This window comes from Rhinoraja longicauda, chromosome 2 (genome assembly GCF_053455715.1).
Source record: "Rhinoraja longicauda isolate Sanriku21f chromosome 2, sRhiLon1.1, whole genome shotgun sequence".
NCBI classification, from domain to species: Eukaryota; Metazoa; Chordata; class Chondrichthyes; order Rajiformes; family Arhynchobatidae; genus Rhinoraja; species Rhinoraja longicauda.
The window spans coordinates 46,713,101-46,738,136 of NC_135954.1; the positions used below are offsets into that span (position 1 = coordinate 46,713,101).

Consider the following 25,036-nt stretch of genomic DNA (forward strand, 5'->3'; position numbering starts at 1 on the left):
TGCTCATCAGATGGTGATAGGATGGATCAGTTGCCTGATAACAGCTGGGAAGAAAATGTTGCTAAATCTGGAGGTATGCGTTTTCATACTTCTGTACGTCTAGCCTGATGAGACTAGTATTACATTATGCTTGTGGCCTTGCTGAGGCAGCATGGAAGTGTAGATAGAGTCAATGGAAGGGAGGTTGGTTTGTGTAAGGGCCGGAGTGTGTCCACAATTCTCTGCAATTTCTTGCAGTCTTGGATGGAGCCATTCTCAAATCATGCTGTGATGCATCCTGGCGCTTCTTTAGAAGTTGGTGAGAGTTGCTCAGGACATGTCAAACCTCCTAAGCCTTCGAAGGAAGTAGAGGCATTGGCGTGCTTTCTTGGCCATTGCTTCAATATGGGTGGTCCAGGACAAGTTTCCGGTGATATTTACTCCTCGGAACTTGAAGCTTTCAACCATCTCTCCACCGTCAATGTATGTGTACCGCTTTGCTTCCTGAAATCGATCGCAATCCCCTTTGTCTAGCTGACATTGAGAAAAGTTTGTTGTCTTGGTACTAGTTTATGGAGTTCTCAATCTCCTTCCCGTACTACGTCTCATCATTATTTGATACCCGCCCCACTATGGTGGTGTTGTCTGCAAATTTATAAATTGATTTGGATTTGTCTTTGACTGCACAGTTGTGGGTATATAAAGAGTAAAGAAGAGGGATGAGAATACTTCTTTGCGCGGTACCAATGTTGAGGATTATCGTAGAGGTTTTGTCAACTATCCTCACCGATTGTGGCCTATTGGTCAGGATGTCAAGGATCCAGTTGCAGAGTTGAGTGATGACCAAGTTCCAAGAGTTTGGAGATGAACTTGGATGGGATAATGGTATTGAAAGCAGAGCTGTAGTCTGACGCAGGTGTCTCTCTTATCTAGGCGTTCCAGGGATGAGTGTGGGGCCCGGGATCTCTCCTTGAGAGAAGTTTGTGGAATGGAATATCGATGCTCCAAGGCTGCAATGCTTGTTCTATTATCAGCTGACAGAGCTGTCAAGCCCCTTGAGAACCTACTCTTCTGTACTACACGGGAAAGGGGACTGCTGGGGAAATAGAGAAAGCATGGCTGTAGCTTTCCCAGGAAATCAACGGCAAGCTTGGTTAATTCCTTGCTACATGTGATTTAATTACCTACCCATTTTTCTGTATGAATTTCCTTGTACCCCTGTCTGTGCATCTGCCATTCTTCCACATCGTTAAGCAGTGCTTCTTCTTTGGTCATGGTAAGTGAATGCTCTCCAGCCATCTTAGTTTAGAAATTCAGCATGGAAATGGTCCCTTCAGTCCACCGAGTCCATGCTGATGAGCAATCACCCACACAAGTTCTATCCTGCACACTAGGGGCAATTTACAGAAGCCAATTAACCTACAAACCTGCACGTCTTTGGAATGTGGGAGGAAATCGGATCACCCAGAGAAAACCCACGTGGTTACAGGGAAAATAAACAAACTCCGTAGAGAGATTATCCGTAGTCAGGATTGAACCCAGGGCTTTGGTTTAGTTTAGTTTAGCTTAGAGATACAGCGCAGAAACAGGCCCTTTGTGTCACTGAGTCCGCACTGACCACCGATCCTGACCAGCGACCCTAACACAGCGACCCTAAGGACAATTTTACATACATTATATTCCAAACCAATTAACCTACAAATCTGTACATCTTTGGAGTGTGGGAGGAAACCGAGGATCTCGGAGAAAACCCACGCAGGTCACAGGGAGAATGAACAAACTCCGTACAAACAAGCACCCGTAGTCAGGATCGAACCCGGGTCTCTGGCTCTGTAAAGCAGTATGCCACTGTGCTGCCCTGCTGCCACTGTAAGGCAGCAACTCTACCACTGCGCCACTGTGCCGCCCGTCCGTTCAACCCATATCAGCACTGGCCATATTTTGCTCCTTGCAGAAGAACCTCAAGAAAGAAGCAAAGCATTGGAGATCACCTTCCAGCCCTCTCAAAACTGATAGCTTCAAGATATGGGAATGGAAGGCATTAGCATGGACTGACTGTCAGAGATGGGGAGATGCGGCCATTCAACTGAGATATCAATTAACCCAATGCTGTGTAACACTCATTCATATTGACAGTCTTCCAATTAATGATATATGATCATGCACAATGCTTTGTTAAAACATTAATTAATGACTTTCATCGTCCACAAGAGACTTCAAGCTACTGCAGGAGGTAGTACAAGATACTCCCACTAAGGTAGCATAGATGATGGAGAAGCTTAAATACGAGTTGTTTTGTAAGGCACATAGTTGGTTTTCACCTGTGACTCACACTTCAAAGTGAGTGAGAGCTGATGGAGGGGACAGGGAAATTGGTGGATGACACAGGATAATTCATCTAGATATGGATGCACCAATTCCAGGGCCTTCAATCAACAGGATATTTGTAAACCAGCAACCTAAAGCATACGGTGTATGGGCCGATGTCTCGGTTCTCTCAGTGCAGAATAAAGTTCTCAGCATTGCCGTGCACTAGTTCCAGAGACAAAATCCAATGTCCTCATAACTAGATAACATACTCCTTCATCTTGCTGACATTCAGGGTGAGGTTGTTGTCATGACACTATGTTACAGAGTTATCTCTCTCCTTCCTGTACTCTTTCTCGTCATTGTTTGTGATCTGGCTCACCTCAGTGGTGTCATCTGCAAACTTGTACATGGAGTTAGAGCAGAAGTTGGCTGCACAGTCGTGAGTCTTTACAGAGGAGGGTAGAGGTCTGAGAATGCATCCTCGCGGGGCACCGACATTGAGAATTATTGTGGAGGTGGTGTTGTCACCTATCCTCACTGATTGTGGTCTGTGGATCTGGAAGTTGAGGATCCAGTGGCAGAGGGGTGGCACTGATTTCTGTGTCCAGGGGCTTGGAGATGAGTTTGGATGGGATTAAGATGTTATAGTCAATAAAGGGGCGGCACGGTGGCGCAGCGGTAGAGTAGCTGCCTTACAGCGAATGCAGCACCAAAGACTCAGGTTCGATCCTGACTATGGGCGCCATCTGTACGGAGTTTGTACGTTCTCCCCGTGACCTGCGTGGGTTTTCTCCGAGATCTTCGGTTTCCTCCCACACTCCAAAGACGTACAGGTATGTAGGTTAATTGACTGGGTAAAATGTAAAAATTGTCCCTAGTGTGTGTAGGATAGTGTTAATGTGCGGGGATCGCTGGGGGGCGTGGACTCGGTGGGCTGAAGGGCCTGTTTCCGCACTGTATCTCTAAATCTAAAAATAAAATATAAATAATAGTCTAATGTGGGAGTCCTTGTTGTCTTGGTGTTCTAGGGATGAGTTTAGTTCTAGGCAGATTGCGTCTGGTGGGGACCTTTTGTGATGGTAGGCAAACTGCAGTGGATCAAGGCTGATTGGGAGGTCAGAGCTAATGTGCGGCATCATCTGCCTCTCCAAGTACTTCATGATGGTGGGTGTCAGACCCACTGGAGGTCTAATGGAGAATTCCTCAGGCACCAAAAACACATCTGTAGCATTCCAATAACCTTGTCAGGTGACACAGTTATTTGTCACATGGCATTTATTGTACCATTCCTGTACCTCAATAGTTGCATGTCTCACAGATCTTATGAAGCATGTTTCAATGGATTTCTCATGAAATGAATATGAATATGAATATGAATATGAATATGAATATGAATAAGTTTATTGGCCAAGTATGCAGATACAAGGAATGTGCCTTGGTGCTCCGCTCACAAATGACAACACAAACATACAGTTAACAATTAAGAATAAAGCATAAACACATCAAAACAATAAGGATACACCATTACGGTCTAAACATGTGGGTGAAAATAAACCAGAGCATAAAAGAGACTACAGACTTTGGTTATTGAGTAGAACTATCACTCGTGGAAAAAAGCTGTTTTTATGTCTGGCTGTGGCTGCTTTGACAGTCCGGAGTCGCCTTCCAGAGGGAAGTGCTTTGAAGGGTTTATGGCCAGGGTGAGAGGGGTCAGAGATGATCTTGCCCGCTCACTTCCTGGCCCTTGCAGTGTACAGTTCGTCAATGGGAGGTTTTGGAAGGTTGCAGCCAACAACCTTCTCAGCTGTGCGAACGATCCGTTGCAGCCTCCGGATGTCATGCTTGGTGGCTGAGCCAAACCAGACCATGATGGAGAAGGTGAGGACAGACTCAATGATAGCAGTATAGAATTGGACCATCACTGCCTGTGGCAGATTGTGTTTCCTCAGTTGCCGCAGGAAGTACATCCTCTGTTGGGGCTTTTGACTGTGGAGTCGAATGTAGCCCCCCATTTAACGTCCCTGGAGATGATGGTTCCAAGGAACTTAAATGACTCCACAGATGTGACTATGGTGTTGTTGGTGGTGAGTGAGGGGAGGGGAGGGGGAGCTCTTCGAAAGTCTACGATTAGTTCCACTGTCTTAAGAGCATTGAGCTCCAGGTCGTTGCGTTGGCACCAGGACGCCAGCTGTGTCACTTCCCATCTGTAGGCAGATTCCTCCCCATCCTGGATCAGTCCAATCAGGGTAGTGTCAACGGCAAACTTGAGGAGCTTGACAGAGGATTCTGTGGAGATGCAGTCGTTGGCGCAGAGAGAGGGGAGGGGAGAGTACGCAGCCTTGCGGTGCTCCTGTTTCATTTGGATTCTGACCAGCCAGCTGGCAGGTCTGCTTTGAAGTACTTGGAAGTTTTGGAAGATGAAACAGTGCAACATGTTGGCATCATGGCATCTGTCCAGGAGTTTTGTGCAATCCGCTGAAAGATCATGCAGTCACCATGCACCAGATGCGTGATTGTAGGCTATAAGGCTTTGAAGGTGATGAATATTTTTGGCTGAAGCTGTGGAGTGCTAGCCTGAGCCACAGGCCACGCATCAACTCATTGCAATAGTGATTCTCATAGGCCAAGTGAACACAATTATGGGGGACACAAGGATCTGCAGATGCAGGAAAACACAGTGCTGGAGGAACTCATCCATGGAGGGAATGGACAGGCGACGTTTCAGATTGGGACCTTTATTCAGATTGAAGAAGGTTCCGGACCCAAAACATCGCCAGTCCATTCCCTCCACAGATGCTGCCAGACACGATGACTAGAATGAAAACGTATCTCATGTGCTCTTAAAAATATGGATTTTTGCAAATGTTTCCAGTAGAGCCATTGCATGAGGTAGAGAAAAAGAAAATTAGGGGTGGAGGTGACAGAAATCTTCTGGCAACGATGCCAGGAACAATCATCATCGCATCTCGTTCTAGAAGACTTTCCCCTTTTCCCCTTCCCCCCCGACTCTCCCTGCCCCCCCCCCCGACTCTATCCCCCCCACTCTCTTTCCTCCCAGCACTCTGAGCTCCCTATCCTGCTGTTAGCCTGACGGATCGAGGAGCCTTGACCTCTGTGTCCACACAGTGTGGGTGGGTGTGATCTCCTATGGTTGCAGCTCCCCAGTAATACCATCTCACCAGTGGAGTGGCAAGGTTATTGATGACCCTACTGGTGCTTTTAGTGCTGGAGCTTATGCCCTGCCCCTTACTCCTTCTCGTCTCTCTGGTGCTGAACACCTTTTGCCTCCTCAACTGAGGTCTTCAGTGACACAGTGTTAGTGTTATGACAGATTGGAACTCCACCGTACAGACCTTATGCGGAATCCTGCACAAAGGATAGATCAAGTTGTTCAAAGTAATCTCTCAGTCCAAGTATTGTAAACCAATCCCTTTCTCATAAACAAGCAAGATGGCAGCCATAAGATGTCAAGGCACAAGGAACGGCAGATGCTAAATTACCAAAAAGGTACTAGAGTATATCAGTGGATCAGGCAGCGTCTCCGAAGAACATAATCAATGCCATTTCGGGTCGAGACACTTCTTCTGTCCTTTATAGTCATAATGCGTCAATAGTTTCCCTGATGTGTCTTCATCCCCCTCAACTACAGCTTGTTTTATTTCCACTCCAAATTCGAGGAAGCCTGGTACACTCTAGGGTCCTTGGTTAACTCAGAACAGCTATGTGAATATTGCTGTAATTGACCCATTAGTGCATTAAAGTTGACAACCTGCCTCTCTGGAGGGAATTGTTTGCAGTTAATGTACTGCAATTAAATGTGTAATTTGCTGGTCTGGAGCTCTCAAAATTCAGCTCAAATTCTCTCAAGAGGACACAACCTCTTATAGTCCTAACTATATGAAGCTTGCCAAAAAGTAGTTTTCCTTAATTTTCAATTTTATATTATAGTTCCACATCAGACAAAAAACATAATGGTCATTACATTACATTGCAGCAAATAGTAGCCAACATACTTGGATGAATTCCTGTTACATAATAATACTTTAGCAAACATACTGTGGCACCAATCACAGAAAGAACTACACACTCTAACTTGGAGGCAGTTTAATGACAGTTTAATGAAGACTGGTGCCTGGAATTAGATAGACACTTCTAAAAGGATGGGCCTAAGGCTGTAGTTTTCATTAGACTGCTCACAGTTTAGAATCGCCTTATCCTCATTATTTAGGAATAATAACCTAAATAATGTATGTGAGTTGAGCACAAGTGTGGAGTCATTGGTCTTGCTAGCAGCTCCTTACTCCTCCTCCAGATCCAGGGACCATTCCGTTAAGCAGTATGTGGGTCCTAAGAAGAGGTCACAGAAGCAACGATTCTCTACCTCCAATTGCCTCATGGAACAACGGTAAGAGCGTTTCTGTTGTCCCACTCAATCAGTTAGCAGCACAAGTCCTATTCGCAGTTAACCATTTTGGTCAAGCCCAACTCCAAGTGTTGTGACCTCTTGAAAGTGTCCTTAGTAATTCCCTTATTATCAGTGGTGGGTAAAATTAACCCTGAGTATTTAGGAGAAAGATTTGTCTTTGTTTGCGTAAAGGAGTTCTTTCAAAAAACGCATCTATTGTTCGATCGTTTCCTCTTATGCAAGCTTTCTCTTTACTTTCTCCTGATGGAGACAGACAGTGGATAATCCGGAAGATAAAATCCACATTGCTCCAGTCCCTTGGACTGCAATAGACTACCTTGGACTGAATGGTCAGGAATTAAAATGATCGAACGATATTCTCTTAAAATCGTTTAACAAAACTCTTGAAATAACTTCATGGCTAAACAATCAATATGTTCCTTAATCTTCAGGATAAAGGTATTCCAATGGGAAAGCCATTATATATGCCCAATTATATCTCATGATGAATTATGTTTGCAGCAGATTTGCTGAAGGCTTTCTACATCATTTTCAATGTAATGTATATTGACAACACTGAAGGTTTGTTAGAGCCAGTTTTCATTTTTGGTTTGATGCACCCACGTTGTCAATATATTCTTGCTCTTGTTTTCTTTGTCTCTCTGTCTCTCTCTGCCTCTGTCTCTTCCCCCCTGTCTCTGTCTCTTCCCCCCACTTCCCTCTCTCTCTCTCTCTCTCTCTCTCTCTCTCTCTCTCTCTCTCTCTCTCTCTCTCTCTCTCTCTCTCTCTCTCTCTCTCTCTCTCTCTCTCTCTCTCTCTCTCTCTCTCTCTCTCTCTCTCTCTCTCTCTCTCTCTCTCTCTCTCTCTCTCTCTCTCTCTCTCTCTCTCTCTCTCTCTCTCTCTCTCTCTCTCTCTCTCTCTCTCTCTCTCTCTCTCTCTCTCTCTCTCTCTCTCTCTCTCTCCTCTCTCCCTCTCTCCCTCTCTCCCTCTTTCTTTCTCTCTTTCTTGAAGGTGGCATCATAGATAGGTAGGGTGGTCAATATGCTTTCGGCACATTGGCCTTCATCAGTCAGAAATTTGAGTATAGAAGTAGGGAGGTTATGTTAAAGTTATACAAACATTGATGAGACCACATTTTATCTTCTAGCTAACAATGATTTATTCTACATTTTCCTTGATCTGCATCCGCTTTGTCTTGTTTTCACACCTTACAACTCCTTATCTCTGTATCTCCTTCTCCCCTGATTCAGTCTGAAGAAAGCTTTTTTTCGTTGCGTGCTAACCAGTCAGCAGAAAGGCAATACGTGATTACAATCATTCCATGTACAGTGTATAGATACATGATAAGGGAATAACGTTTAGTGCAAGGTAAAGCCAGCAAAGTCTGATCAAGGGTAGTCTGAGGGTCACCAAAGAGGTAGATAGTCGTGCAGCACTGCTCTTGGGTTGTGGTAGGATGATTCAGTTGCCTGATGATTCAGTTGCCAGTCCTGGTGGACTTATGTGAATAAGAATTACTCTCTTCAGAATTCATATCCGTTGTCCTTAAATTACTTCATTTTGTAATGGACAAATATAAAGATTTGGGCCAAGTGCAGATTCTTGGGGTCAATGGTTCAGGCATGAAACAGCAACAACAAACACCATGAAGACATAAAAGCAAATTATGGAATGCAGAAAGCAAAGAAAATATTGAATTTTTAAAAAGCAATTAGAATAACCATTTGCATGCAGAAAATGAAATATCCCCTTGAGTAGACAGTCACTTCATCTGCATGATGATACATTCAATGATGTAAAACCTTTTCTGGACCTGTACTAGATATGTGATCTGGATCATATATACAAAAGGAAGTGTTATATGTGGCGTATATCATAGAACATTTTAGCAACAGAGCTTGTAGAAAATACAGTAAGTCAGTGCCAATGGGTGTAAATATTTTAGCTGAAATTAGATAATTGGTATGATGAAGAAATTTGTCTGTAAATGATGCAAATAAAAATCGGGACACAATGACAGAGACAATAACATGCAAAGTAATAGCAGACAAAGTGAAAAAAAATCATACATCATATTGCATTCCAAGTTGGATGTGGTATCTCTTTTTAGCAAATCCAATTTCTGAGCATACCATGCCTTTTGAAGGTTCAGTAAACCCCTTTAAAAGCTACAGACTGCCTTTACGCAACAAAAAGTAGCTTGAACTGGAGCTGGCTTCTCAAAAATATACAAACATATATTCTGGGAATAAAGTACTCTGGTTCAAACCAGTTTTTATCGATTCCCACTGCTCAAGATAGTGTATGTGGTGAAAGTTCAGCACCAAAATGGATGAATGATGATGTACCCATCTGCCCCCTTCATGGAGGAGAGAAAAAACAGCTGCTATCTGGCAGAACCCACGTTACATCTAAGGGGAGCCAATCAATCCGCATGCAAAGGTCCTCCACAAAGCAGCTGGGATATTGCCAAGATCAAAAAGTGGGCATTTTGAGTTATGAGCATTTGGATTGAAATTCACAATCAACTTGTGCCCACTTGACCAATTGCAGGCTGTGTCCAAAAGTAATGCAAAGTACCTACTGTGACCTTGGCATCCAGCTAGTGTTAACAGTACCACTGATTGCCTCAGTGTAAACCAACAGAGGCAACGTTGGGAGAGAAGAGCACCTATTTTTGTTTGCCTACATTACTTGAAGACTTTCAGCTGCAATACCAAATAAGTTCATCTTTAAACCCTTGAATATTTTCCTGGATATTGCACCTGCCCCCTACATTCAGTCTGAAGAAGGGTCCTGACCTGAAATGTCACCCATCCTTTTGCTTTGGAGATGCTGCCTGATCCGCTGAGTTATTCCAGCACTTTGTGTCTATCACAATTAAATGGGAGGATCATTGTGACTGCAGCAGATTCACATTCAGATTAGTTTAAGAGGGTGCAATGATATTCCTTCGATGCATAAAGTTCATAGAGCAAATGGTTTTCATGATGATAGATAGTTATAATAATCAATATAACAGCAAATGTAAAACAGCATAATGTTGCAAAGATTGTAGTCACAAAGAACAGAACTGCAGATGCTGGTTTATAGCAAAGCTGGACACAAAGTGCTGGTGTAACTTAGTGGGTCAAGCAGCATCTCTGGAGAAAAAGGATGGGTGACGTTTGGGTTGGGGCCCTCCTTCCACGTTTCACGTTAATAGTGAATTTCAACCCTAATCCATCCTTTTTCTCCAGAGATGCTGCCTGACTGCTGAGTCACTCCAGCACTTTGTGTCTATCTTTCTGTCTCATCATTGTTGTTGATCTGGCTGACAACAGTGTATCATCAACGATCGAGTTGGCGACATACTTGGGCGCACAGTCACGGTACACAGGTAGTAGAGCTGGGAAATTAGCACACAACCCTGAGGAGCACCAGTGTAGAGGGTCAGCATGAAGCAAATGCTACGACCGATTCTAACCAACAGAGGTCATCAGTCAGGAAGTCCAGAAGCTAGTTGCAGATGGAGGTCCTAAGATAAATATCCAGAGGTTTAAATTTGAATTTATTTGGTATTGTAGCTCTCACACCTACAGCTTAGGTGTTGAAGGCCCAGCAGTAGTCAATGAATAACATCCTGACAGAGGTGTTTTTATTGTCAAGGTGATCTGGAGCTGAATGTAGTGTAAGGGAGATGGTGTCCTCAGTGGACCTATTTTTCCTTACGCAAGGGCTCTAGGTTATCTGGGGTACTGGTGTAGATGTGGGCCATTACCAATCCGCCAAAGCACTTTATTATGGTTGATATTAGATATACTAAGTGGTAGTCATTGAGGTGGGTCATTTTAGCTTTCTTGGGGACAGGAATGATGGCGGTTTTCTTGAAGTCAATGCGGACAGTAGACGGTTGAAGTGCGAGGTTGTAGGTGTCAGGGAAGATTGTGGCGAGTTGGTGGTGCACAATTTCGGAACGTGCAGCAACCCCATTCAAGCCGACTACTTTCCAAGATCTGATTTATTCCATTGAGATAGAGTCATAGTCATACAGCTGGAAACAGGCTTTTTGGCCCAACTTGCCCTCACCGACCAACATGCTCAATTCACACTAGTTCCACCTGCCCGCGCTTGTACAATGACCCTCTAAACCTATCCTAATCCATTTACCTGTCCGTCTCTTAAAGGTTATAACAGTACCTGCCTCAGCTACCTCTTCCAGCAGCTCATTCCATATACCCACCACTCTTTGTATAAAAAAAGTTACCCCTCAGGTTCTATTAAACCCAATCTATTCCTCTCATGATCTTGTATCCCTCTACAAGATCACCCCTCATCCTCCTGCGCTCCAAGGAATAGAGTCCTAGCCTGCTCAACTTCCCCCTATAGCTTAGGCCCTCGTATTCTATGAGATAAAAGGACAGAACAGGAGAAGGAAGGTTAGACACGCCTTGGTGGGACATTTTTGTTTGTTGGTATAAAAGGCATCCAGGAGAAATGTGTAGACACAAAATGCTGGAGTAACTCATACCACTGGGGTGTAAAGTACCCAAGTGAAATATGAGGTGCTGTTCCTCCAATTTGCGCTGGGCCTCACTCTGACAATGGAGGAGGCCCAGGACCGAAATGCTTGTAGTATACCATAAGAGGTGGCATTTGAGTGAAAGTGGGCTTCATGCCCTGGAGGCCTTGATGATGAGATGGAACAAAGGGGAGTCCTTCTCTTTATGTACAACTTGCAAGCCATGCTGAGGTTCCATTGCAGCACTCAGAGATTGGTTGGCTCCACATTAGTGGGAGGGTCTAGAACCAGAGCCTTAGTGTTGGAGCAGATGTGATAGTTGGGGGATACAGATGTTGAAATGGAGCTGACCACCACATCCCTGGTGGAAACTAGGCTCATTCACCCTTGTTGCGCAGCTGAACACCTGGTCAGGTGGGAATTCTTACCTCTGTAAAAGAAAAGCAAAAAGGTACTGATAAGATGAAGGAGGGGGCAGATGGGTCTTAGTTGGCGAGCTAAGACCCAAAACCCTGCCCGTCTGTTGCTTCTAAATTGAAAGGATAGTTTATTGTGATAAGAATTGAGCGTGCAATCATCTCCAACGTTGCCATGCCACTGGTTGCCACAAATTGTGATAGCTGTTTCAGTGATTGTCAATGCTCTCTCCCGTAGAGTGTGAACAATTGGATGTGGACTTGGCCGCTGCTATTTCTAGTGATTTTGTAGCACCTTCTCAAGCAGGTTAGAGGGAAGTATGTTTGTATCTTACAATTTGTTTTGATAAACTTGCCATTATGCCTGAAGTACTGTTAAACATGTGAGGCGATGGTGGAGGTCCAAGCTCGGAGTGGTCGTGGCTATCCGTCAGGGGTATATTGCGAGATACATTTGTGAGGCTAGTTGTGTATTGGTGGGAAACGTATTTTGAAGGCACAAGAAACTACAGATGTTGGCTTACAAAAAAAGACACAAAATGCTGGAGTAAGTCAGCAGGTCAGACGGCATTTCTGGAGAACTTGTTTCGGTGACGTTTCAGTATAGGAACCTTCTTCAGTCTGAAGACCCAAAACATCACCGATGCATTTTGAAGTTGTAATCCGTAACTTGTGAGTATCTGGTTCATATCCGGCGGGGGGCGGATTTTATTTTGCCCTTGCTTAAGTACTGTTACACCTTTTAAAATAATTTTCTTTCTATTGTGCCTGGCTACTCTTCATGCAGTGAATAGCATTTTTTTTCAACTTCAAGATCTCGGTTTCAGACTAGACCACGTCGCTCTCAAATTTAATATAAATATGAATCATATTACAGTCAGTCTTTTGCACAGAACCATTACAATGAGATTATAAATTAGCTCATTGAGCCACACAAATTTACATAATGATAGATTATAATTTTACTTAAATAGAAAGGATTATTAATTCTCTATAATTTAACTTTAAATAATTATTATCAAATTGAGAATGTGGAACTGGCATTGAAGACCACTGGGGAGATTAGTTTTGGCCTTATGTTAAGGTGGAGTATGGTTTGAAGGGCCAGGAGGCTTACTTCTCTCATTTTCTTATGAATGTGAACAGTTCTGTCAATATTTCAGGAAAACGACAATTTGGAATTAATTTTGTTCCCACTTTTATCCTTTGAAGCAATTTAGCTGTGTGATAACAAGTTCTTTGTTTCCTCCTTAAGTTGAAGCACATGATAAATCAGCTGAACCTTGAGATGCCCCCTGTGAAAATGTAATGGTCATTCGGGGTAGATGGGAGTCATGGTCTTCATTCCCTTTGAGATTGCAAAATGATTAATCTGTAGGTCCCACTGATCCTTTTGAACCAGATGGCATAGTGTCTTACTGAAACTAATCTGATTTATTATGCAGGGTTAGTGCTTTAATTGTCCTGCTGCCTTACATAATACCTGCTGGAGTTATTGAACCTGTTCATTTTGTTTTCTCTATTAGCAAGGCCATTCTCCTAAATTCCAGTTTAAAATCTGTGGCTTTGACTGCCAGATTCATCCATGACCTCCTCCATGCTTATTTGTACCTTTGTATTCTTCTTCACTAGCCGTCTCTAACATGGCAATAGTATTATTTTCGACCTCTATTTTCATAACTTCGTTCCTGCCAGGTCTGATCTGAGGTAAAATACTTTCTCTACAATGGTTTTTCATGATAGTCTTATTCAGCTTTAGATTTTTTACTTAAACCTACTAACTTTATTTGGCCTTTGCCTAAAACATTTATCTCGGCTATTTAGGAAGAGTTGGATCAGAAAGTAATTCAATTCACTGTGAAATTTATTATGAGACAACACTGCCTCTTACATAGAAGATAGAAGAGTACAGCACAGGAATGGACCCTACGGCCCACACTGTCCATGCCGAACCTGATGCCAAGTTAAACTAATCTCCTGCTCTCTTACTTCTGCTGCTTTCATATTTCAGCTGAATAAATTCATCTTGTCCTTTCCCCTTACTAAGTAACAGGAAGTTTTATCCATGAAACATGATTAACAACTCGGGGACATGTTGGAAAGTCTCTACTGTTGAGTTTTGCGAGACAACTAATGACATTGACCTGGCAGAGCTCACAAAAAATGTCTGAAGAGTCTGAAATAGTCTGAAGAAGGGTCTCGACCCGAAACATCACCCATTCCTTCTCTTCAGAGATGCTGCCTGAGTTACTCCAGCTTTTTGTGTCTACCGTTTAAACCAGTATCTGCAGCTCCTTCCCTCACAAAAAAAACCCTTTTTTTAAGGAACTGAATCTTATATTTTTCTCTGCATTCTTACAGGGTAAAGTCACTGGTTATGTATGAAACTGGCAGCGGTTATAATCACCTCTACACATTTGGCTTTGTCAAAAGTTGTCATCTTTTCCACATTTTTAAGTATTCTTAATAACAGTAGTCTTTTTTAAATATAGACTAATAAAATTATTTGAGGTTTAACAAAAAGATGGTGTGTAAAATGTTATTATGCATTGAACATTTCATGTATTTCAGGCTTTTGGCTGTAGCTTAAACTTAGCCTCCAAAATGTTTATTTTTAGTACACGAGTTGAAGATTAGGTATAAATATAGAAAATAATTCCATGATCCGTGAAGGGTTCAATTTTTTGCCTCCAGAAAACTCATTAACTGATGATATTTGTTATATTTGACTGCTTGATATTGTGTAGTTGAGGTTACAGTTGATGCAAAAAAAAAGAAAAAATGCTGCCGTCTCTTGCCTGAGATACTTTAAGTGTTAATGTCGATGACCTACAAAATATAATATTGCATCAAAAAATTATGCAATACAGGCAGTATAAGGTGAAATTGGAGTGGGAAAAATAATAAAAGTTGAAAGGAATAAAATAACAGAATAAAAACCTGTCTGAGAAAATATGCATAATTACCATCATAGCAAAATATTTCTGGTCTGTGTTTTAATCTTTTCTGTCATCAAACAACCCACACAATCACCAAAAACAGATGAAGCTTTCTGCTTTTGTTCCTTCTCCCTCACTCCTGGTAGTCCTATGCACGTTAAACTGGACAGGCAAAGGGAACCCTGGTAATGGAATTGTTTCTATTTTAGCAGCACTTGTACTTCCTCGTTTTCAATCTATGCTCGGTGTTTTTTTGCCTTGGGTAAGTGTGCGTGTTGTGATGGAGTAAAAAATATGTACTCTGTATTAAGCAAACAGAAACTCCCAGAGGACAACTCAGGCTATTACTTTACTGGCTATTAAGCATGATGATATTTTACAGTGTGAATCACACCTGTACCTGATTAAAACAAGATTATCATTTTACTAATTACAGAATGTTTTCACTGTTAACTGATTAAAGCTATATAAGAAAAGAACAAGAATTACGCAACAAAATAATTGATCAGTATATACATTAATATCATTTTCTAATTCCAGTGAAATAGACATTCATTGAAAATGAAACTATGATCTGAAATATGTCCTATGCTGTGCACTGTTAATATTCATTACAACATAATCCTAACCTTGAATAAATCATCTTCCTGAACTCCACAATTAAATCTGTGTGAAATGCCATGAGAAGAGGATATTGGTTGCTCCACCTCTTTCTCCAAGTAATGAGTTCTTGAGTCATCATGAAGGATTAGTAATCAAAACCCTACATCATAACTTAACACCTATGTAGATGTGAATGACTAGATTTAAAAAAGGGCCGTTACAGTGGTGCAGCGGTAGAGTTGCCGCCTTACAGCGCCAGAGACCCGGGTTCGATCCTGACTGAGGGTGCTGTCTGTACAGAGTTTGTACCTTCTCCCTGTGACCGCATGGGTTTTCTCTGGGTGCTCTGGTTTCCTTCCACATTCCAAAGACTTGCAGGTTCGTTTGTTAATTGGCTTCTGTAAATTACCCCTGGTGTGTCGGATAGAACTGGCGGTCGGCATGGACTCGGTGGGCCAAAGGGCCTGATTCCACGCTGTATGTCTAAACTAAACCTAGATATTGACACCCTGTTCTTAATAAAGTTATACCTAACTCCCTTACTTCTGACTATAATCCTTAATCCTTAACCCTAATCCCAAATTCTACCCCTAAAATGACATTGAATCGCGTAATACTGAACCAGCAGCAGTGCCAAGATAATTGAAGCATCTTCATCAATGCAACTTATCTGCGTTTTAAATAGACACGCTGGAAATATTAAATGTGACTATGTAGATAGCCTGCATAGTGGCAGAGGTTTAAATGTGATACAGGAACCTGATGGGAACATCGTTAATTAACCTATAAAAGAAGCTGACATATCTTAAAAAAAACCTCTCTCTATAATATGTTCCCCAAAGAATCTACAGTTTGTTCCATCATTAGCACTAAATGCACCATATAGCTGTGTCCACATATTCCAATCAGCTTCCAAAATTCATTTGCCTAAACTCAGGGGAAAGGACTTTGGGGCCAGAGTAGAATGTATTGACATTAATATGCAGCATGTTTACCACGAACACAGGGAAATAACTCCTAGGTAATTGAATTCTCAATGGAAATAAAACATTAGAAAAAAAGCAGAAACAATTGACTGCAGATGTTGGTTTACACAAAAAAGCCCAAAGTGCTGGAATAATTCAACGGGTCAGGTGGCATATCTGGAGAATATGGTTAGGTGAAGCTTCAGGTCGGGACCCTTCTTCAGACAGGAGAAGGGTTCCGACCTGAAACGATACCTAACCATGTTTTTTAGAGATACTGTCTGACATGCTGAGTTACACCAGTGTATTGGGTCTTTTCTTTTTGTTTAGTTTACAGATACAGCACGGAAACAGGCCCTTCAGTCCTCCGAGTCCGCACCGACCAGCAATCCCCGCACACCAACACTGTTTCTACACACACTACATTTACCAAGCCGGGTAACCTACAAACCTGTACATCTTTGGAGTGTGGGAGGAAACCGAAGATCTCGGAGAAAACCCACGCAGGTCACGGGGAGAACGTACAAACTCCATACAGACAGCACCCATAGTTGTGATCGAACCCGGGTCTCCGGCGCCCTCTCCTCCCTCCTCCCCCCTTCACCCCTCCTCCCCCCTCCCTCCTTGCCTCCACCCTCCCTTCCCCTCCCCCTCCCTCCCACTCCTCTCCCCCTTCCCCTCCCCCTTCCCCTCCTCCCCACTCCATCCCCCTCAACCCCCCTTATCTCCCCTCCTTCCCCTCCCTCCCTCCCCCCCCCTCCCTCCACCCCCTCCCTCCTCTCCCTCCCTCCTCTCCCTCCCCCCTCCCTCCCAAGGAGATAGATTTAAACTTTAAAATTTAAAATATTTGACATAGGTAAATCTAAATGTGGCACAAAAACATTTCTGGGTTTTTTTGAGCCAATTCTGTGCATGAAAATCCATTATTTCAATAATATGCAAGGAGAATCTACCAGCATTATGCCAGGTTGCAGAGAATTTAGATGGAGACCTCCAATGCCTCTGCAAGACGATTTAGTCTATGAACCGCAAATGAATCAGAAACATTGCGTTACTTGAAATTAGTCCAGCTTTGATCCTTTTTAGGCCATTTTATATGTACCTTTCTGTGACAAACTGTTGGACTTCCACAAAGAAAATAACAGTTACTCCTCTTATATTCACGTTCAAAGTTTATTCTGGTAAATCGATTGCCATCTCTGGTCACCCGGCTCAGTAATTTCCATCATAATAGATTTTAGAATATTTTCGTAGAAGGACATGTTTCTTGTGTTGAATGTAAATTAAATTAACATTTTAAATTATTCTAGACCAAATGGACCCGTTGGGCCCAAACCTACATTGGTGCAGCACCCTCTCCTCCCCCCTCCCCCTCTCCTCCCGCCTACCCTCCCCCTCTCCCCCCTCTCCTTCCCTCCTCCCCCCTTATCCCCCCTTATCCCCCCTCCTCCCCCTCCCTCCCTCCACCCCCCCCTCCCTCCACCCCCCTCCCTCCCTCCCTCCCCCTTCCTCCCTAGGAGATAGATTTAAACTTTAAAATGTGAATAACTTCAAAAATATAACACCGATTTCAATGAAACTTCTTCCATTAGCACCAAAGGGACGATGGTGAGTAAGGTGGGCCTAAAATTGTCATACTAACGCGTATCGTTTTGGCTGTAGTTCAGGAACAAACAAACAAACAAATGAGAGTTTTAGTATATAGATAAAATCACTTTGGATTTTACCCCTTGTGCTAACAATTTTGCTTTTCAATGTTTCTTTGATGTCAGAATTATAATGAAAAATATATAGTTTAAGGATATAGCCCTTCCTCGGTTATGAACTCCTGACTTATGTGCCCCCACGTATATGAATGTGCTCCAGTGGTCAGGAGCTAGGTTGGGCTGAGGAGAGCTGGGAGCACTGAGTTAGAGAGGATGGCTGGTGGCCGCTCTAATGCTCCTACAAGCTCTCCCATTACAGCTGTTTCTGTGATCTCTCTTACAGATTTATTTTTTTCAGACTGACAAAAAAATCAGTTCACGAGCAGTTTTCTGTAACAAAAGACTTGGTTTTGAAACTGCACACCAACGGTATCCTTATATGAAACTGCAGAAATAAATTATCATTGTTGGTTAATAGAACATTTCCTTTAAACAGTTAAATATCCAGCTTTCTTATTCCTGATATTGCTCCTTTTTTAAAAAAAAGCAAAAAGTCCAAAAAATAATGAGCTAAACCTTGTTGAAAAAACAAAGGTTTGTTGATAATGCCAGATATTATTTATTCATGAGCTGCTAATCTCCAGAATGTGGCACTCAATTAACACCATTCCACTGTTTGCCACTGCCAAATAACATCTTCCCCTTAGAGTTTCCCTGTCAGTTGCTAGATTGTTCCATTAAACAATGCACTCAGTCAGGGCTGGAGCATACATACTAAATCGTGAAGAATATACTTTTGTTTTATGATGTCGTAATTGATGGAAAATTGTCATTCATTAAGTTAATAGGTTTTTTTAGTCATAGGAGAAGAATTAATCCATTCGGGCCATCGAGTCTACTCTATCTTTCCTTCTCAAACTCATTCCCCTGCCATCTCCTGTAACTTTTGGCACCCTTACTAATCAAGGACCTGTCAATCTCCGCTTTAAAAATACCCAAAGACTTGGCCTCCACAGCTGTCTGCGGCAATGAATTCTACAGATTAACCACCCTCTGGCTAAATAAATTCCTTCTTATCTCCTTTCTAAAAGTACATGTTTTTATTCTGAGGCTGTGCCCTCTGGTTCTAGACTCTCTCACTAGTACTCCCTTGAACAGTCGAGTAACATTTACAATCTTCCAGTGCTCTGGGTCCACTCCTGGCAACAGTGATTTTTGAAAGATCACTACAAATCTCTGAAGCCACTTCTTCCAGAAATCTGTGGTGTAGTCTATCTGATCCAGGTGACTTATCCACTTTCAGACCTTTCTGCTTCATTTAATCTCATGAGGACAGAAGAGTTAAAAATTAAACCATTTAATTTAAATGATAGGTTGTTTAATTTTTCAGTATGTTTTAAAAATATTATTATTATTTTTTAATTTATTTTTTCTGTCTATTTTAATCCACTTTGAATCTTTTTCCTTCGATGCCTAATTTTGCATCATCAATATTCATCCTCTTTCTCGGTTATCCATCTTGATAACTCATTCACTTTGAGGAAGCCTTCTGCTGACGCACACCCCTGGATTTATATTGTCAAAAGTACAGTGGGATGCAAGAAAAAAAGAGGGAGAAATTTATCTTTGATTTCAAATGTCTTTAGCCACTAATTGCACACTCTCTGCACATTTGGGAAATTGATGCCTCTGGGATCATTGAGTGAAGATGAGTATAACTGGTCGTCAATACAGAAGCATAGAAACATAGAAAAATAGGTGCAGGAGTAGGCCATTCGGCCCTGTGAGCCAGCACCGTCATTCAATGTGATCATGGCAGATCATCCAAAATCGGTACCCAGTTCCTGCTTTCTCCCCATATCCCTTGATCCCTTTAGCCCTGAGAGCTAAATCCAATTCTCTCTTGAAAACATCCAGTGAATTGGCCTCCACTGCTTTCTGTGGCAGAGAATTCCACAGATTCGCAACTCTTTGGGTGAAGAAGTTTTTCCTCATCTCAGTCCTAAATGGCCTACCCCTTATTCTTAAACTATGACCCTTGGTTCTGGACTCCCCCAACATTGGGAACATTTTACCTGCATCTACCCTGTCCAATCTTTTAAGAATTTTATATGTTTCCATAAGATCCCCTCTCATCCTTCTAAATTCCATCCTTCTGAACCCATGCGATCCATTCTTTCATCATATGTCAGTCCCGCCATCCCGGAAATCAACCTGGTGAACCTACGCTGCACTCCCTCAATAGCTATAATGTCCTTCCTTAAATAAAGAGACCAAAATTGCACACAATACTCCAGGTGCACTCATCAAGGCCATGTACAGCTGCATTAGGACCTCCTTGCTCCTAAACTCAAATTTCTTGCAATGAAGGCCAACATGCCATTAGCTGTCTTCACTGCCTGCTGTAAGTGCATGCTTACTTTCAGTGACTGAAAGCACACCCAGGTCTCAGACGTTGCACCTCCACTTTACCTAATCTGACACCATTCAGACAATAATCTGCCTTCCTGTTCTTGCCACCAAAGTGGATAACCTCACATTTATCCACAATATACTGCATCTGCCATGCATCTGCCCACTCACCCAACCTATCCAAGTCACCCTGCAGCCTCATAGCATCCTCAACACAGCTCACACTGCCACCCAGCTTTATGTCATCCGCAAACTTGGAGATGTCACATTTAATTCCCTCATCTAAATCGTTAATATATATTGTAAATAACTGGGGTCCCAGCACCGAGCCTTGCGGCACCCCACTAGTCACTGCCTGCTATTCTGAAAAGGACCCGTTCATTCCTACTCTTTGTTTCCTGTCTGCCAACCAGTTCTCTATCCATGTCAATACTCTACCCCCAATACCATGTGCTCTAATTTTGCACACTAATCTCTTGTGTGGGACCTTGTCAAAGGCTTTTTGAAAGTCCAGATACACCACATCCACTGGCTCTCCCTTAGTCACTGCTTTCCAAATGCGCTGCTATAACATCTTTAATAATTGACTCCAGCATCTTCCCCACTACTGATATAAGGGTAACTAGTCTATAATTCCACGTTTTCTCTCTCCCTCCTATCTGAAATGAATGAATGAATGAATGAATGAATGAATAAGTTTATTGGACAAGTATGTGCATATACAAGGAATGTGCCTTGGTGCTCCACTCACAAATGACAACACAAACATACAGTTAACAATTAAGAATAAAGCATAAACACATCAAAACAATAAGGATACACCATTACGGTCTAAACATGTGGGTGAAAATAAACCAGAGCAAAAAGGAGACTACAGACTTTGGTTATTGAGTAGAACTATCACTCGTGGAAAAAAGCTGTTTTTATGTCTGGCTGTGGCTGCTTTGACAGTCCGGAGTCGCCTTCCAGAGGGAAGTACTTCAAAGAGTTTGTGGCCTGGGTGAGAGGGGTCAGAGATGATCTTGCCCGCTCACTTCCTGGCCCTTGCAGTGTACAGTTCGTCAATGGGGGGGAAGTTGCAGCCAACAACTTTCTCAGCTGTCCGTTGTAGCCTCCGGATGTCCAAAACTGATCCAGAGTCAAGAGAACATTAAAAAATGATCACTAATGCATCCACGATTTCTAGAGCCAAGTTCCTGAGTACTCTGGGATGCAATCCATCAGGCCCTAGGGATATATCTGCCTTCAGTCCTTACAGTTTACCTAACACCATTTCCTGACTAATGTGGATTCCCTTCAGTTCCTCCCTCCCACGAGACCCTTGGTCCCCTAGTATTTCTGGGAGTTTGTTTGTGTCTTCCTTAGTGATATGATCAAATACCAGTGCGAAAAATACACATTTCTCCCCCATTAGGGTACAGACTATATTGATTTGTCATGTAGCTTAAATCTAGGATGCACCTGCTTATTTCTGTTTCTTGTCCATGCTAAATTTATGAATTTGTAAACACTGTATTGTCACTGAATGGTTAACAGTCTTGGGTCTATTCCAGGTCTGTGGCCGAAGCCACTGAAGTTGATCTCAATATGCGTGTGGGTCTGCACACTGGAAGAGTGTTGTGTGGGGTCCTTGGACTCCGCAAGTGGCAGTATGACGTGTGGTCCAATGACGTCACCCTGGCAAATGTAATGGAAACAGGTGGCCTTCCTGGGTAAGAGATATTTTCATTTAAAATGTACAGATTGAACGTACATCTGCCCATTTAGGGTAAGTCATAGCTGGCAGGTTAAAAGCAGGATCATTAGGATAAATATACAGTGAAAATCTTTTAGAAAATTCATTTTGCTTATTAAATATACCATGCGATTGCCATTGTGAATTTAATTTACTCGGTTGTCGATGGAAAAAACTGTACCATTTGGATTGCCTCTTTCCTGTCACTTCATCCAGCTCTCTTTTTCCTTATTCTCCGCATTTTGCTTTTTACCCTTCGATTTTTGAATTTCCATCTTCAGCCTCTCAAACTGCAGGTTGCATTTTATCATATTATGATCACTATCTCCTAGGGGTTCCTTTACCTTAATTCCCTAATCAAATCCAGTTTGTTACTCAACGTCAAATCCAGAATTGCCCTTTCCGCAGTAGGCTTAACCACAAGCTTGACCTTGTCAAAGTGCTCAGTGAGAATGTTTCTGATGATAGATTCCAGTTAACATCACCACAATTGACGATAATCTGTTAGGTCTGTGATGAATTGGTTTCTCCCTTCTTTCTTAAAGCATGGATTGACGTGTACAAGCTGCTCTAAATCCCAAAGATGTGTGTGTTTAGTTTAATTGGCCTCTGTAAATTGCCTTCGGTATGTAGGGAGTGGATGAGAAAGTGGGATAACATAGAACAGGTGTCAATGGGTGATTGATGGTCAGCGTGGACTTTGTGGGCTGGAGAGTCTTTTTCCCTGCTGTATCTCTAAACCGAACTTTTGGAAGTACTGTTTAGCCAATAATCACAGTCTTCTCTCAACCTGTTCAAGAGCTGTTCTAGAAATCCCATAGTTCCTGAAATGTTTTTTTAACACACATTCATGCTGACTCTTTTTTATTAGCTTGTGCTTGTAAAAATGCTCAGTTAAAATGTTTCTGATGATAGATTCCAGTTAACATCACCACAATTGATGGTAAAATGATAGGTCTGTGATTATGTGTAGGGAGGAACTGCAGATGCTGGTTTAAACTGAAGATAGACGCAAAATGCTGGAGTAACTCTGAATTCAGAGTCTGAAGAAGGGTCTCGACCCGAAACATCACGCATTCCTTCTCTCCAGAGATGCTGCCTGTCCCGCTGAGTTACTCCAGCATTTTGTGTCCATCTTAGGTCTGTGATTAATTGATTTCTCCCTTCTTTCTTAAAGCATGGATTGACATGTACAATTTTGGCATCCAACTGCAAATAATTCCAGAACATGAGTGTGAGCAATGGGATAATATGAATGTTCCATAGGAATGTTTCACTTTACCGCATCTTGCACAAAATAAAAGAAACAATGGTGTTCATTTGACTGAACACTGATATCTGCAGTACAGAGAAACAAACATTGTGACATTCTTAATCTTGCCAGTAAACAGATTATCAGTATTTATTTAAATAGTTTAGGAGTTAATGAAGGAGTGAAGAAGTGATTTGGATAACTTCCAAAGGAGTGAAAGGATTGTGATTAACCTTTGCGTATTTAGTATAATTCAGGTAATTATTTGATTTCATGCTGCCTGCTAATTGTGATGAGTAGAGCATTGGGCCTGTGAATGACATTGTTCAAAGCCAATTGGAAGAATAGTTAGCATCAGTTTAATTGATTAGAAAAAACAGTGCTAAATGTTTAAAGGCATTGGCCATGGTTCAAATATTTACTGAATATTTTGTCAGAATCCTCTTAGTAAAAACTGATGTGTAATAGGAGCAGTGATGGTCGAGAGAGCCAATAGGGCAAAAACTGATATCTCAGATGTGCCTGAGATTTTGGCAATGCATAGAATAGATAAATGATCTGATCCAGATGATTTGCATTCCAGATTGTCAAGGATTAGAGATCTGGAAGGGTTTGCCATAATCTTCCAGTCTTTTTTTGATATGAGGGAGTAGTAGAAGATTAAAAATCAGTAAGTATGATGCCTCTGTGCAAGTGTTCAAGGGCAGAGTATTACCTGAATGGTGGCCAATTAGGAAAAGGGGAGATGCAACGTGACCTGGGTGTCATGGTGCACCAGTCATTGAAAGCAAGCGTGCAGGTGCAGCAGGCAGTGAAGAAAGCGAATGGTATGTTAGCATTCATAGCAAGTGGATTTGAGTATAGGAGCAGGGAGGTTCTGCTGCAGTTGTACAGGGCCTTGGTGAGACCGCACCTGGAGTATTGTGTACAGTTTTGGTCTCCTAATCTGAGGAAAGACATTCTAGCCTTATACAGAGAGGTTCACCAGATTGATCCCTGGGATGGCAGGACTTTCATATGAAGAAAGACTGGATAGACTAGGCTTATACTCGCTGGAATTTAGAAGACTGAGGGGGGGATCTTATAGAAACATATAAAATTCTTAAGGGGTTGGGGAGGCTAGATGCGTGAAGATTGTTCCCGATGTTGGGGAAGTCCAGAACCAGGGGTCACAGCTTAAGGATAAGGGGGAAGTCTTTTAGGACTGAGATGAGAAAACATTTCTTCACACATTTCTTCGTACCGGGCGGCACGGTAGCGCAGCGGTAGAGTTGCTGCTTTACAGCGAATGCAGCGCCGGAGACTCAGGTTCGATCCTGACTACGGGTGCTGCACTGTAAGGAGTTTGTACGTTCTCCCCGTGACCTGCGTGGGTTTTCTCCGAGATCTTCGGTTTCCTCCCACACTCCAAAGACGTACAGGTATGTAGGTTAATTGGCTGGGTAAATGTAAAAATTGTCCCTAGTGGGTGTAGGATAGTGTTAATGTACGGGGATCGCTGGGCGGCACGGACTTGGTGGGCCGAAAAAGGCCTGTTTCCGGCTGTATATATATGATATGATATGATATGATATGACAGAGAGTGGTGAGTCTGTGGAATTCTCTGTCACAGAAGGTAGTTGAGGCCAGTTCATTGGCTATATTTAAGAGGGAGTTAGATGTGGCCCTTGTGGTTAAAGGGATCAGGGGGTATGGAGAGAAGGTAGGTACAGGTTACTGAACTGGATGATCAGCCATGATCATATTGAACATTGTAGAGTATATGACTTTAGAAACAATATTCAGGGAAAAGACTAGGAGGCATTTGGAAAGGTTTGAGTTAATAAGGAGAAATAGCGTGCATTTGTAAAAGGCTTATCGAACTTAATCAATC

General features: G+C 42.4%; 1 protein-coding gene across 2 annotated transcripts in view; it reads left to right on the top strand.

The window, feature by feature from the left end:
- LOC144604254 (adenylate cyclase type 1-like) overlaps positions 1-25,036 on the top strand; it is a 212,267-nt gene that overhangs the window by 101,110 nt on the left and 86,121 nt on the right. For both annotated transcript variants that reach the window (XM_078418491.1, XM_078418498.1), the window contains exon 6: positions 21,730-21,888. In XM_078418491.1, coding sequence (XP_078274617.1) covers positions 21,730-21,888 — 159 coding nt within the window. The remainder of the gene's footprint in view (positions 1-21,729; positions 21,889-25,036) is intronic.